Genomic DNA, 15,201 nt, shown 5'->3' with positions numbered 1-15,201 from the left:
AGAATCTTCTGATTGTTTTCCAGTAATATAACACCCAGACAAGAGTTTTTAAAGGACTTAATTCCATACCAAGGAAAGTCTGGAAAAATGAACTTGAAGAGAGAACAACAGTTTTAACTTAGAAGTAAAACATAAATTTCATAAATAGCTTCCAAAAGTTTCCATGTTTCAAACTTAAAGTTAGAAATCACAAATAGCCTTGTAACTTTGTCACATTTTTTCCTTATTTTTCTTTGATGTCCCTCACAAGATCATGGATGGTTTGTTTCAACTCAGTTCTGGTGGTTTTGCAGCCACTATGGGAACCGCAGTCTCTGCCACAGTTTGGCCCCGACAGGTTTGGTGATTCCACTGACCATGGGGGATTTGGTTCAGACCAAATGATTGGATTCAAGATTCTCAGTGCCATCTGGAATATTCCTCCTCCACAGTCAACAGTGAGGGAATCCTACGAGTCAGGGGGAATTTAGCCTTTCTTCACGAAGCAGTAATCTCCTCCCATGAACTCAGAACAGACTGTATGTTTTATGTGCAGTATTGAAGATGCTGGGAGGAGTTGGAACAAGTAATCTGATTGGCATTAAACAATGAAGCCTGAGAAGCATATTCTGCGCCTGCTCCTCAGGAATGCCACCTTTCAAATTCCCATTCCTGCTTGACTGGACTACATTGTATTATTGAGTATTAACTGGATTTGCTTTGTAAAAAAAGGAGAAAATACTTTACGTACCAATAAGAGAGCCTCTAAGTGACTCAGGTATGTTTCCTCACTGGCTAAGATTCCAGATAGAACCCATTTTCGCATCTCCAACCCTTTCTCCAAATCAGGTTCACTCTGCAAGAAAATACAAATATCAGCTCTCTATTGCAGTGCGTATGGAAAGGCAGCTCATTTCATCTTCAGAAAGTCAATTTGTTTCAGGTACGGTTCTAAGTAAATAAATAAATATTCCATGACAATTTTTTTTAAGTTGCTACCTGTACTCAAGTAGTTATTTCAGTGGTAAAGGTGATAGTTTTGATAGTTTCTCAGGAACCTCTGCCTCAAGGAGACAATATCTATTATCAAAGATCCCCATATCATTTTCTCCCAGCTACCATCAGGCAGAAGACACAGAAGCCTTAAGTCCGACATCATGAGGTTCAGGAACAGCTACTACTCTTCAACGATTCATTTCATGAAACAATCAGCAAAACCCTAATCATCACAGCTATAGCAACACAATGACTATTTTGATAACTTTGTACTACAAGGACTGCTATATTTTTGTACTTTCTTGTACAAAATTGTGTATAATTTATGCTTAATTTATAGTTTTCTTTAGAATGATGCATATGTGATCTATGTGCTTGTGATGCTGCTGCCAATAAGTTTTTCAACGCACGTGTGCATACATCTCTTTAGCGTGAGACAAAAAACTCAACTTTGACTACATTCTAATATCTGCTACATATAATAACACTGATCAATGAAGTGAGTACCTAAGCCAGACAGAAAGTCCTTGTTACGCACACAAAATGCTGGAAAAACTCAGCAGATCAGGCAGCATCAATGGAAAAGAGTACAGACGATGTTTTGGGCTGAAACCCTTAGGCAGGACTGGAGAAAAAAAGATGAAGCGTAGATTTAAAAGGTGGGGGAAGGGGAGAGAGAAACACAAGGTGATAGGTGAAAATGGGAGGGGGAGGGATGAAGTAAAGAGCAGGGAAGTTGGCTGGTGAAAGAGATACAGGGCTGGAGAAGGGGGAAATCTAATAGGAGAAGACAGAGGAAGACATAGAAGAAGTAAAAGGAGGAGGAGCACAAGAGGGAAGTGATAGGCAGGCAAGGAGATGAGGTGAGAGTGGGAAAATGGGATGGAGAATGGTGAAGGAAGAGGGGGACATTACTGGAAGTTCAAGAAATCGATGCTCGTGCCATCAAGTTGGAGGCTAACCAGAAGGAATATAAGGTGTTTTTCCCCCAACCTGAGGGTAGCCTCATTGCAATAGTAAAGGAGGTCATGGATTGACATATTGGAATGGGAATGGTGTCACTAACCCCGTGACGGGTTGAAAAGGACCAGCTGAAATGGAACACACCTGGAGTCTGGTTTACTATAAATTAAGACTATATTTATTACTACTACGAATTAATATCATTAAACCAAATAATACCATACAGGTTATAAACTATTATATATATCTCCATAAATGTGTGTGTGGATACAAAAAATAATAGTCCAGGAGGTAGATATCAGTCTTACGGTGTCAGGTAAGTTTAAGCAGTTCAGTTCACTTTGTGTTGCGTCGAGTTGAATTGACGGAGAGAGAGAGTTAATTGAGTTGATGTTCAAGTTGGCAGTTTTAGTTGTTCTTGCTTCAGAAGTCTTCAGAGTCACTTCGTGTCACCCCCACACAGACACAGATGGACAGAGCCCCTTCTAGGGAACGGTCTACTAACCCACGGCAGGGGTTCATCACCAGCAGACCCCCACAGGCAAGCTCTTACTCGCACTAGTAATCACAGGTCGAAATTAATTGGTCCGTGGCCTCCACTCTCGTGGTGGTCTTAAACTCCACCAGTAGTTTCTCGAGTAGCTTCCCCAGTTCTCTCGTGTCGTGTCTCCTCTGCCCTTATCAGACCGAAGGATCAACTTTTTATAATCCATCCAAAATTCCAGCATCCGTTAGCTCAACCGCTCTGAGCTGTTACCATGGTGACTTCCCAGCTCGCGCCATACTCTCTCTCTCCTTTAACTGCCTCCTTGTTCATAAGACTGCTGAACTTCCTAGCAGTTTCTCACCTGCATGACAATGGGAAGTGAAGTTAAAATGGGTGGACACTGGGAGATCCTGCTTCTTCTGGCAGATGATATGCAGGTGCTCGGCAAAGCAGTCTCCCAATCTATGTCAGGTCTCACCGATATGCAAGAGGCCACACTAGCAGGACTGGATATGACCGTAACGGACTCACAGGTGAAGCGTTGCCTCACCTGGAAGGACTGTTCGGTGCCCTGAATGATAGTGAGGGAGGAAGTGTAGGGGCAGGTGTAGCACATGTTCCACTTGTACGAATAAGTGCTAGGAGTAAGATCTGATGTAGGTTGGGAGACTGCTTCACTGAGCACCTACATTCCGTCCACCAGAGGAATTGGGATCTCCCAGTGGCCACCCATTTTAATTCCACTTCCCATTCTGATGTGTTTATTCATGGCATCCTTCACTGTCATGACCAGGTCACACTTAGGTGGAGAAACAACACCTTATATTCCATCTGGGTAGCCTCCAACCTGATGGCATGGTCATCGATTTCTCAAACTTCCAGTAATGTATCCCCCGCCCCTCCTTCACCATTCCCTATTCCCTTTTCCTTTTCCCTCTTTCACCTTTCCTCCTTTTTCTTTTTAAGTCTTTTTATTAGTTTTCAAAATTATAAACACAGTAACAATGTTGATACAAAGAGATTGGAATAATCTTAAAAGCATATACAAAAAGGATTTTAAGTAACATAGACTTCCAAATTCATAATAAAATTAGTCATAAAGAAAAAAAAAGAAAAAATATATATAAACAAAGAAAAGCCCCCAAAAGAAAAAGAAAAACAACAAAAAAAAACAGAACAAAACAGGGCTAGACCAATATCTTGAATCAGACACGTTCAGTAATGTCGTCAACTCCTCTATTCATATAAGTTAATAAAAAAAGATTCGGAAAGGTCAAATTACATCATATGAAAATGTTGCATAAAAGTTTCCAAGTTTCTTCAAATTTACCCGAAGGATCAAAAATATCACTTCTAATTTTTTCGAAATTTAAACTTAATATAGTTTGAGAAAACTATTGGAATGTAGTAGGAGGATTGGTTTCCTCCCAGTTCAATAAAATAGATCTTCTGGCCATTAAAGTAACAAATGCTATCATCCGACAGGCTGAAGACAAAGATCTATGTTCTACCATTGGCAATCCAAAAATTGCCGTAATAGGATGGGGTTGTAAATCAAAACATAGAACTGTTCAAATAATATCAAAAATATCTTTCCAATATTTTCCAAAAGAGGACAGGACCAAAACATGTGAGTTAAAGAAGTCACCTCAGAGTGACATCTATCACAAATAGGGTTTATATGGGAATAAAAACGGGCTAATTTATCTTTGGACATATGGGCTCTATGTACTACTTTAAACTGCATTAATGTATGTTTAGCACATATAGAAGTAGTATTGACTAATTGAAAAATTTTATCCCATTTCTCTATAGGTAGGCAAAGTTGAAGTTCCCTTTCCCATTCATTTTTAATTTTATCAGATATACCTGGCTGTAATTTCATAATTATATCATAGATAATTGCTATTAATCCCTTCTGAAAAGGATTTAAACCTAAAATTTTATCAATAATATCAATGGGATATGAAGTCGGAAAGGTAGGCAACATAGTATTTAAAAAATTTCTTATTTTTAAGTATCTAAAAAAAATGGGATCTAGGCAAATCAAAGTTCTGAGATAACTGCTCAAAAGACATAAAACAGTTATCCAGAAATAAGTCACGAAAACATATTATATCTTTCGTTTTCCATATCAAAAAGGCTTGGTCCATAACCAAGGGTTGAAAAAAGCAATTAGATAACATAAAATCATTCAGGCCAAAAAATTTACGAAATTGAAATGACATTCGCAATGTATGTTTAACTATAGGGTTAAACATTTGTTTATTCAATTTAGATAGTACAAAAGGAAGTGAAGTTCCTAAAATGGAAAGCTAAAGAAAACCCCTGTACAGAGTGGCCTTCAAGGTTTACCCAATGTGGGCTTAGAGTTATATTCCAATCTTGCATCCAAAATATTAAATACCAAATATTAATTGCCCAATAATAAAATCTTAGATTAGGGAATGCCAAACCACCATCTTTCTTGGATTTCTGTAAGTATTTTTTACTTAATCTGGGATTTTTGTTTTGCCATATATAAGAGGAAATTTTAGAATCAATAGTATCAAAAAAGGATTTAGGAATAAAAATTGGTATCGTTTGAAATAAATATAAAAATTTAGGTAAAATAATCATTTTAATAGCATTGACTCAGCCAATCAGTGATAGAGACAATGGGGACCACTTAGTAATCAGTTGTTTAACCTGATTAATTAACTGTAAAAGGTTGAAATTGAATAGATCCTTATGTCTCTTAGTAATTTTAACTCCTAGATAAGTAAAATAGTCAACAGTCACTCTAAATGGAGAATTTCTATAAATGGGAACCTGCATATTTAATGGAAAAAGTTCACTCTTACCTAGGTTCAGTTTATAACCAGAGAAACTACTAAACTGATCAAGCAAAATTAATACTGCCAGAATAGATTTTCCTGGGTTAGAAATATATAATAGTAGATCATCTGCATATAGTGATAATTTATGAGTCTCATTTCCACGGGTAATACCAAATATATTAGGGAAGTCACGAATAGCAACAGCTAGCGGTTCCAAAGCAATATCGAATAGTAGTGGACTAAGAGGACAACCCTGCCTAGTACCACGGAATAGATGAAAAAGAGGGGATCTTTGATTATTAGTAAATACCGAAGCCAAAGGTGTGAGATATATCAGTTTAATCCAAGATATAAATATCGGACTAAAATTAAATTTCTCAAGGGTGTTAAATAAATATGTCCATTCAACTCTGTCAAAAGCTTTCTCAGCGTCCAATGAAATAAGGCATTCTGGAATTCTGGGTGAAGGCGTATAAACAATATTCATTAATCTCCTAACATTAAAAGAAGAGTAACAATTTTTAATAAATCCAGTCTGATCAGCAGAAATAATTTGAGGTAATACATTCTCCAATCTCATTGCCAATATTTTAGAAAAAATCTTAGAATCCACATTCAGCAAGGATATAGGCCTATAAGATGCACATTCAGTAGAAACCTTATCTTTTTTGAGAATTAGGGAAATAGAAGCTCGATAAAAAGATTGTGGTAATTTATCTATAGATACTGCATCCCTAAAGACTCTACATAGCCAAGGAGTCAGTGTAGTAAAGAAAAATTTAAAACATTTTACTGTATATCCATCTGGGCCAGGTGCTTTACCTGAGTTCATCGAAAAAATAGCATTCTTTATTTCCTCTACTGTAATAGGTACATCTAGTTTTGAGCGTTCACTAGATGATAATTTTGGAATATTCAATTTCTTTAAAAATTCATGCATTATAGTAGAGTCATCAGGAAATTCTGATTGATATAAGGAGGTATAAAATTCATGAAAGGATTTATTAATCTCGTCATGGTCAACCGTCAAAGTGCCATCTTGTTTACGAATCTTAAGAATCTGTCGTTTAACCGAGGCCGATTTCAATTGATTAGTCAACAGTTTCCCAGTTTTATCACCATGTGTATAGAACTGACTCTTAGTTTTGATTAACTGACTTTCAATCGAAGATGATAAGAGATTATGTTCCATTTGAAGTTCAACTCTCTGTTTATGAAGTTCCTTATTAGGGGCTATAGAATCTTTCTTGTCAATTTCTTAAATTTTGTCAACCAGTTTAAATATTTCATTGGTAGCTCACTTTTTTAATCCAGCAGTATATGAAATAATTTGTCCACGAATATATGCTTTAGAAGTATCCATAATGTCCCACTGGAAATATCCTCTGTAGAATTCATTGTAAAGAAAAAAATCAATCTGTTCCTCAATAAACCTGACAAAATCTGAGTCTTGAAGCAAAGTGGTATTAAATCGCCATTGTCTAGAATTAGTAAATGTATCCCTTAAGTTAAATAATTTCAACGATGCATAGTCAGAAACAGCAATAGAATCATATTCACAATCAGTAACAAGAGGAATTAGTCGGGAGTCAATAAAAAAAGTCAATTCTTGAATAGTGCTGATATAAATGCGAAAAAAATGAGAACTCTTTCTCGTTTGGATATAAAAATCTCCAAATTTCTGAGATTCCAGAGTTGGTCATAAAAGAGTTAATAAGGGTGGCCGATTTGTTCAGAAGTACTTGATTGGACTTGGATCTATCCAACAAAGGATTTAAACAACAATTGAAATCTCCACCCATAATCAATATATACTCATTTAAGTCAGGAAGAGATGTGAAGAGATTCTTAAAAAAATCAGGACAGTCAACATTTGGAGCATAAACATTAAGCATAACAACTTTTTCATTAAACAACAAAACAGTAATTAACAAAAATCTGCCATTCGGATCTGAAATCATCTCATAGTGCAGAAATGAAATTGACGGATCTATAAAAATAGAAACACCTTTTACTTTAGCCTGTGAATTCGAGTGGTATTGTTAAGTCTTACAGAATCTAAAAAAACGCTGATTATCCTCTTTCCGGACATGAGTTTCTTGTACAAAAATAATATGAGCAGTCATCCTATGGAATACTTTAAAAATTTTCTTCCGTTTAATCGGGTGGTTTAAACCATTTGCATTCCAAGAAACCAAATTAATAATCTTATCCATCGTAGAATGAGGGGAGATTTGATAGAGGTATATAAAATTATGATGGGTATAGATAGAGTGAATGCAAGCAGGCTTTTTCCACTGAGGCAAGGAGAGAAAAAAACCAGAGGACATGGGTTAAGGGTGAGGGGGGAAAAGTTTAAAGGGAACATTGGGGGGGGCTTCTTCACACAGAGAGTGGTGGGAGTGTGGAATGAGCTGCCACACGAAGTGGTAAATGCAGGTTCTTTTTTAACATTTAAGAATAAATTGGACAGATACATGGATGGGAGGTGTATGGAGGGATATAGTCCGTGTGCAGGTCAGTGGGACTAGGCAGAAGATGGTTCGGCACAGCCAAGAAGGGCCAAAAGGCCTGTTTCTGTGCTGTAGTTTTTCTATGGTTTCTATGGTAATGAGCTTGAGCACAAGGTATGTAAAGGGTTAACCAGAGTACAGTCTCATGACCCCGGAAGAGGGGAAAAGGTCCAAAGAGGAACCGGAAGTTACGACATTTCGGACATTTTGGTAGTTTCAGGTCAACCCATTTAAAAAGCAAAAATGAATTAAAAATAAGAACAAGAATACCACCCTCCCCCCATAAAAACCCAGAAAAAGGCCAGAAAGTGGCCAATGCTAAATCTAAAGCTAATCCTAACCCCATCTTTCCAGAAGGCAACCCAAAAGAAATATGTTTATCAAAAGAAATACCAACTATATTCAAAAAAAAGTTTAAAAAAAGTAACACACATCAAAGTTGCTGGTGAACGCAGCAGGCCAGGCAGCATCTGTAGGAAGAGGTGCAGTGACGTTTCAGGCTGAGACCCTTCGTCAGGACTAACTGAAGGAAGAGTGAGTAAGGGACTTGAAAGTTGGAGGGGGAGGGGGAGATCCAAAATGATAGGAGAAGACAGGAGGGGGAGGGATGGAGCCAAGAGCTGGACAGGTGATTGGCAAAAGGGGATACGAGAGGATCATGGGACAGGAGGTCCGGGAAGAAAAACAAGGGGGGGGGGGACCCAGAGGATGGGCAAGAGGTATATTCAGAGGGACAGAGGGAGAAAAAGGAGAGTGAGAGAAAGAATGTGTGTATAAAAATAAGTAACAGATGGGGTACGAGGGGGAGGTGGGGCCTAGCGGAAGTTAGAGAAGTCGATGTTCATGCCATCAGGTTGGAGGCTACCCAGACGGAATATAAGGTGTTGTTCCTCCAACCTGAGTGCGGCTTCATCTTTACAGTAGAGGAGGCCGTGGATAGACATGTCAGAATGGGAATGGGATGTGGAATAAAAATGTGTGGCCACTGGGAGATCCTGCTTTCTCTGGCGGACAGAGCGTAGATGTTCAGCAAAGCGGTCTCCCAGTCTGCGTCGGGTCTCGCCAATATATAAAAGGCCACATCGGGAGCACCGGACGCAGTATATCACCCCAGTCGACTCACAGGTGAAGTGTTGCCTCACCTGGAAGGACTGTTTGGGGTCCTGAATGGTGGTAAGGGAGGAAGTGTAAGGGCATGTGTAGCACTTGTTCCGCTTACACGGATAAGTGCCAGGAGGGAGATCAGTGGGGAGGGATGGGGGGGATGAATGGACAAGGGAGTTGTATAGGGAGCGATCCCTGCTGAATGCAGGGGGGGGGGGGGGAGGGAAAGACGTGCTTAGTGGTGGGATCCCGTTGGAGGTGGCAGAAGTTACGGAGAATAATATGTTGGACCCAGAGGCTGGTGGGGTGGTAGGTGAGGACCAGGGGAACCCTATTCCTAGTGGGGTGGCGAGAGGATGGAGTGAGAGCAGATGTACGTGAAATGGGAGAGATGCGTTTAAGAGCAGAGTTAATAGTGGAGGAAGGGAAGCCCCTTTCTTTAAAAAATGAAGACATCTCCCTTGTCCTAGAATGAAAAGCCTCATCCTGACAGCAGATGCGGCGGAGACAGAGGAATTGCGAGAAGGGGATGGCGTTTTTGCAAGAGACAGGGTGAGAAGAGGAATAGTCCAGATAGCTGTGAGAGTCAGTAGGCTTATAGTAGACATCAGTGTATAAGCTGTCTCCAGAGACAGAGACAGAAAGATCTAGAAAGGGGAGGGAGGTGTCAGAAATGGACCAGGTAAACTTGAGGGCAGGGTGAAAGTTGGAGGCAAAGTTAATAAAGTCAACGAGTTTTGCATGCGTGCAGGAAGCAGCGCCAATGTAGTCGTCGATGTAGCGAAGGAAAAGTGGGGGACAGATACCAGAATAGGCACGGAACATAGATTGTTCCACAAACCCAACAAAAAGGCAGGCATAGCTAGGACCCATATGGGTGCCCATAGCTACACCTTTAGTTTGAAGGAAATGGGAGGAGCCAAAGGAGAAATTATTAAGAGTAAGGACTAATTCCGCTAGACGGAGCAGAGTGGTGGTAGAGGGGAACTGATTAGGTCTGGAATCCAAAAAGAAGCGTAGAGCTTTGAGACCTTCCTGATGGGGGATGGAAGTATATAAGGACTGGACATCCATGGTGAAAATAAAGCGGTGAGGGTCAGGGAACTTAAAATCATCGAAAAGTTTAAGAGCGTGAGAAGTGTCACGAACATAGGTCGGAAGGGATTGAACAAGGGGTGATAAAACAGTGTCGAGGTATGCAGAAATGAGTTCGGTGGGGCAGGAGCAAGCTGAGACAATAGGTCGGCCAGGACAGGCAGGTTTGTGGATCTTGGGTAGGAGGTAGAAACGGGAAGTGCGGGGTATGGGAACTATAAGGTTGGTAGCAGTGGATGGGAGATCCCCTGAGCGGATAAAGTCGGTGATGGTGTGGGAGACAATGGCCTGGTGCTCCTTAGTGGGGTCACGATCGAGGGGTAAATAAGGGGAGGTATCCGCGAGTTGTCGCTGTGCCTCGGCAAGGTAGAGGTCAGTACGCCAGACTACAACAGCACCCCCCTTATCGGCGGGTTTCATAATAAGGTTAGGATTAGTGCGGAGGGAGTGGAGAGCAGAGCGTTCGGAAGGAGTGAGGTTGGAATGGGGACAAGGTGCGGTGAAGTCGAGACGGTTGATGTCCCGTCGGCAGTTAGCGATAAAGAGATCCAGAGCAAGCAGAAGACCAGAGCGGGGTGTCCATGAAGAAGAGGAGGGTTGAAGACGGGAGAAGGGGTCATCGGTGGGGGTGGAAGAGTCCTTGCCGAAGAAGTAGGCTCGGAGACGGAGACGGCGGAAGAAAAGTTCCGCATCGTGGCGAACACGGAACTCGCTGAGGTGTGGGCGAAGGGGGACAAAGGTGAGGCCCTTACTGAGGACCAAGCGTTCTGCCTCCGACAGTTGAAGGTCGGAGGGGATGGTAAAGACCCGGCACGGATGAGAGCTGGGATCAGAGGGGGGAGGGGGGAGGCTGGGGGTGTCAATGGAGAGGGGAGGGTTGGGGTGAGAGGAAGATGGAGCCTCCGAGGGCCCAGGAGTTGACGGTGGGATCTGAGGAAGACGGGGCTGCGGAATGGTGGTGGGGGAAGGGGAGACGGGAGTCACAACAGCAGCACATAAAGACCCGGCCTGGAGTTCAAGGCTGGAATCTTGAGAGCTGGGATCAGAGGGGGGAGGGGGGAGGCTGGGGGTGTCAATGGAGAGAGGAGGGTTGGGGTGAGAGGAAGATGGAGTAACTATAACGGTAAGAAAAAGCTTACAATGATTACAAGCATCGAATAGGTCCTTCTTACTCGTATTTCAAAGAACATCAAACGTCAGATCATATTACTATATTAATTTTTCATATATAAATGATCGGAAGTGACGTTAGAAACAGAAAGGATTCTGAGAAGAAGAAAACAATCCACCATCTTAAAATATAATACTCCAGTAACATTTCAGAAAGAAAAGAAAACAAGCATTTAAATTGTAACTAAATAACTTTCAAAAAAAAAATTAAGATATACAAGATCACTAACAGAAAAGCATAATATCATTTAACAATATAAAGCGTACCTACACTGCAAGATCAAGGGAAAAACCCTCGAACTATACAAATCAAAGACGAGAGAGGGAAAAAAGATACATTAATTAATCCTCCGCAGAGGGAGGCAGATTGTCGAGAAAACTTTGGGTTTTCAGCGGATTTTTAAACAGGCTACGGGAGTTGTCCTGCATAACCACTCTCAGACAGGCTGGAAACAGTAACGCTAATTTATAGCCCCGACGATAAAGTTCTGCCATCTGTGGTTTAAAAGCCATCCGTTTTTTCAGTATGTCTTGGTTGTAGCCTCCGACAATCCTAAACTTGAATTCTTGAAATTGGATCATACCTTTCTTCCGAGCAGCTTGAATAATTCATTCCTTGTCATGGACATAATGAAACCGAATGATGATTGGTCTCGGTCTGGCCAATTTCTTCGGATTAAAACGAAAAGTACGGTGCGCACAATCTAATACTGGGGGCTCCTCCAATATACTGGGATCGAACACATCCATTAGCAACTTAGAGAAATATTTGGTAGGATCTCCCTTCTCAACATCTTCAGGAAAACCGATTATTCGCAAATTCTGTCGTCGAGAGCGATTTTCAAGATCAATAGTCTTAACTTGATAACGTTCCAGCTGCTGAGTTACCGAAGTTAAACTTTTTTCAAGAGCTTCAATTTTTTGATCTCTTTTGCAGCCATCTTCATCTAGTTCCGAGATTCTAATTTGTTGTTGATCGATTTCATGTCTGAATGATCTTGAATCTTCTTGCATTGACTTCAACACTCTTTCAATTGCGGTAAGTCTTGGATTAACTGTTTCATCTAGAAGTTTCTTCATTAGTTCCAGAGTTATGGGAGCTTCCTTCGATGTTCCAGGATCACCATTTTTTTTCCCGTTCCCGCCGGGACCTTTCCCTTCTTTAACTTCTCGTGCTCTGGCATTCATTTTCAGTAAGTAAAGTGATAGTTCAATGATATAAATCGTTTAGTGTAGGTGAAGTAAATAAGAGTGGTTACATGTAAAAAAGTAAGGGGTACGGAGCGGCACCAAAGTACAGCTCACTCCAAGGGTCCCCTGCCAGAAAGTCCTCACCTTTCCTCCTTACGTGCCCATCACCTCCCTCTGGTGCCCCTCCCCGCTTTTCTTTCTTCCATGGCCTTCTGTCCTCTTCTGTCAGACTCCTCCCTCTCCAGCCCTGTATCTCTTTCACCAATCAACTTCCCAGCTTTTTACTTCATCCCTCCCCCTCCTGGCTTCACCTATCACTTTGCGTTTCTTTCTCCCTTCCTCCCCACCTTTTCAATCTACTCCACATCTTTTTCTCTCCAGTCCTGCTGAAGGGTCTAGGCCTGAAGAGTCAACTGTGCTCTTTTTCATGTATGCTGCCTGGCCTGCTGAGTTCCTCCAGCATTTTGTGTGTGTGTGTTGCTTTGATTTCCAGCATCTGCAGAATTTCTCTTGTTTGAGAAGGTCCTGGTTTTTTCATTTGCTTATTACTAGGCACGACCTTTGATAGCATTTCTGCTTTGAGAGGGAGCAATCCATCAAGGCATCTAAATGCTATCTAGATGCTCCTGCTAACCATGTATTAATGAAGATGAATGGACAGTTTATATGAACTCAGGAGTAATGCCACCTGATTATTGCTCAGGCTCACAAAAAGCAAGTACAGATGCCACAAAATGATTTTTACAGTGAATCCTGGAATGCAGAGCACGCGTTGCTAAAGGAAGGACGTTGCTAAGCAAAGGGGCATTGGTGAGGGGTCAACCAGATGGGCATTTTCTACCTTACTTTAACCGTGTTAGGAACTTTAGATTGTGATAACTAGAGTTTAAAGTAGAAGGTGGTTCCTAACATAACCAGTATTTCAAACAAAAGGGGACTAACTAAGTGCTGACCACAAGGGTATGGCAGGAGAACTCATACCTGTGGAATGCTCCTCCTGCAATATATGACAAAATCAGGGATACATCCACTGTAAGCAAGAAGTGTGTACAGGTGAAGCTCCTAATTGACTGTATTGTACGTTAAAACATTACTGAGCTTTCCAGTCTTGGACTATGGACAGTATGCCTGCCTCCCGCACCTGAAGGAGAGAGGCAGAGGCTGCAGAGGCAGAAAAGGCGGTGGATGAGCAGTAGGTACAGGCTGGTAGTGTAACCTTCCCTCTCTCAAACAGATAGATCATGGTAGATATCATTAGGGAAAAGGGGCTTCCAGGAAAGCAGTAACAGGAAAGCCTGTGGCCTCATGGTTGAGTCAACACAAAGGGGAGGAAAAAGACTAGAAGATTAAAGTACTCGATTTTAAAGGAACCACAGTCACAAGAGACTGCAGATGCTAGAATCTGGAGCAAAAAAAAACTGCTGGAAGAACTCAGCAAGTCAGGCAACATCTATGGAGGCAGCCAATCAACTTGTTTTAGGACTGAGAGTTCAGAGGGAAGATATCATATATAAAAGTGAGAGGCACAGTGATAGGTGATCGATGTAACACAATGGGAGGTGTGGGACTGGTGAGATGTGATGGGTGGATGCAGCCAATTGGGAGAGGGTAGGCAAAGAGGCTTTTAGGTGATAGGTGGAATCAGATCAGAGAAGGATGATTCGTAGATGGTAGCAGGTAATAGGAAAAATGAACTAAGGGAGAAGAAACTCAGTTGGATAGTTATGTAGGTGATGGGCAGATTAAACTAGGTGGTGAAGAGTAACAAAGAAACGAAGAGAAGGGAAAACCTGGGTGAATGGGTGTTAATAGAAAAGGAATACAGAAGATCTGAATTACTTGAATTTGTAAAATGAAATTTTCACACAATAGGCTACACAAGTTGGAAATGAAGTGTTGTTCTTCCAGTATGCATTTGGTTTCACTGTCATGGTTCTGTTTGGCTGTTCCCCTTTTACGCCCTTTCTCCCTGATTATGCCCTAATTTCAGCCATTAGATTTCCAACTGCGATTTGGGACCTTCATCTCAGAAATAAGGAAGCTATTTGACCATCCCGTCTGTGGTAAAGATGCCACTAAGCGGCTACTCACCCTCCATCAAGGCTCACGCAGTGTTGCAGAATACTCCGTGGAGTTCCGGATGCTAGCGGCCGACTCTGGCTGGAATGATGAGGCACTCCAGGAGGCATTCTAGCAAGGCCTCTGTGACAGGGTAAAGGATGAGTTGGCGGCTAGGGATGACACTAACAGCCTGGATTCATTGATCTCCCTAGCTACCAGGCTGGACAACCGACTCCGAGAATGTCAGAGGGAGAGAACTGGTCGTCCAACATTTTTGGCCACCCCACAGCACGCTTTACCATCTACCCCCAGCCCTATCCTCTCTCCTCCTTCTCCTGCTCCTAGAATAGCACCCGGCCCGGCCGTTTCCACCACCCCGGGATAGGAACTAATGCAGCTGGGACGGAGCCATCTTTCTCCCACAGAGCGACTCCGGAGATTCAGAGCAGGGGATTGTTTATATTGCGGTCAGTCGGCCATTTTCGAGCTACCTGTTCCCTTGGGCCAAAAGGGAGGGCTCACCAGCAGAAAGGGGGATCCTGGTGAGTCAGACCACATTCCCTTCTGTCCCCCAATCCTGGATGCAAATCCAAGCCACTGTAAGCTACAACCAACAGTCCCTGTCCTTGTCTGCCTTGACAGACTCTGGTGCTGAAGGGAATCTGTTGGATGAAAACATAGCTTCCCAGGCCAGAATTCCTCGGGAGCCGTTGGGTACCCCTCTGGAAGCCCGGGCACTGGATGGAAGACTTCTGGCCCGAGTCACTCACTGTACCCCACCACTGTCTTTGATTCTCTCTGGGAACCATCGGGAACAGGTACA

The 15,201-nt window shown here is 42.0% G+C and overlaps 1 protein-coding gene across 1 annotated transcript in view; it reads right to left on the bottom strand.

The window, feature by feature from the left end:
• The window catches only part of LOC140187912 (breakpoint cluster region protein), a 446,198-nt gene that overhangs the window by 328,341 nt on the left and 102,656 nt on the right, over positions 1-15,201 (bottom strand). The window contains exon 3 of the mRNA XM_072243771.1: positions 731-835. Within this exon, the coding sequence (XP_072099872.1) occupies positions 731-835 (105 nt within the window). The remainder of the gene's footprint in view (positions 1-730; positions 836-15,201) is intronic.

The sequence above is a fragment of the Mobula birostris genome, chromosome 25 (genome assembly GCF_030028105.1).
Source record: "Mobula birostris isolate sMobBir1 chromosome 25, sMobBir1.hap1, whole genome shotgun sequence".
NCBI classification, from domain to species: Eukaryota; Metazoa; Chordata; class Chondrichthyes; order Myliobatiformes; family Myliobatidae; genus Mobula; species Mobula birostris.
Note: the sequence above shows the minus strand (reverse complement) of the source record. Positions and strands in the feature narration are given on the sequence as shown.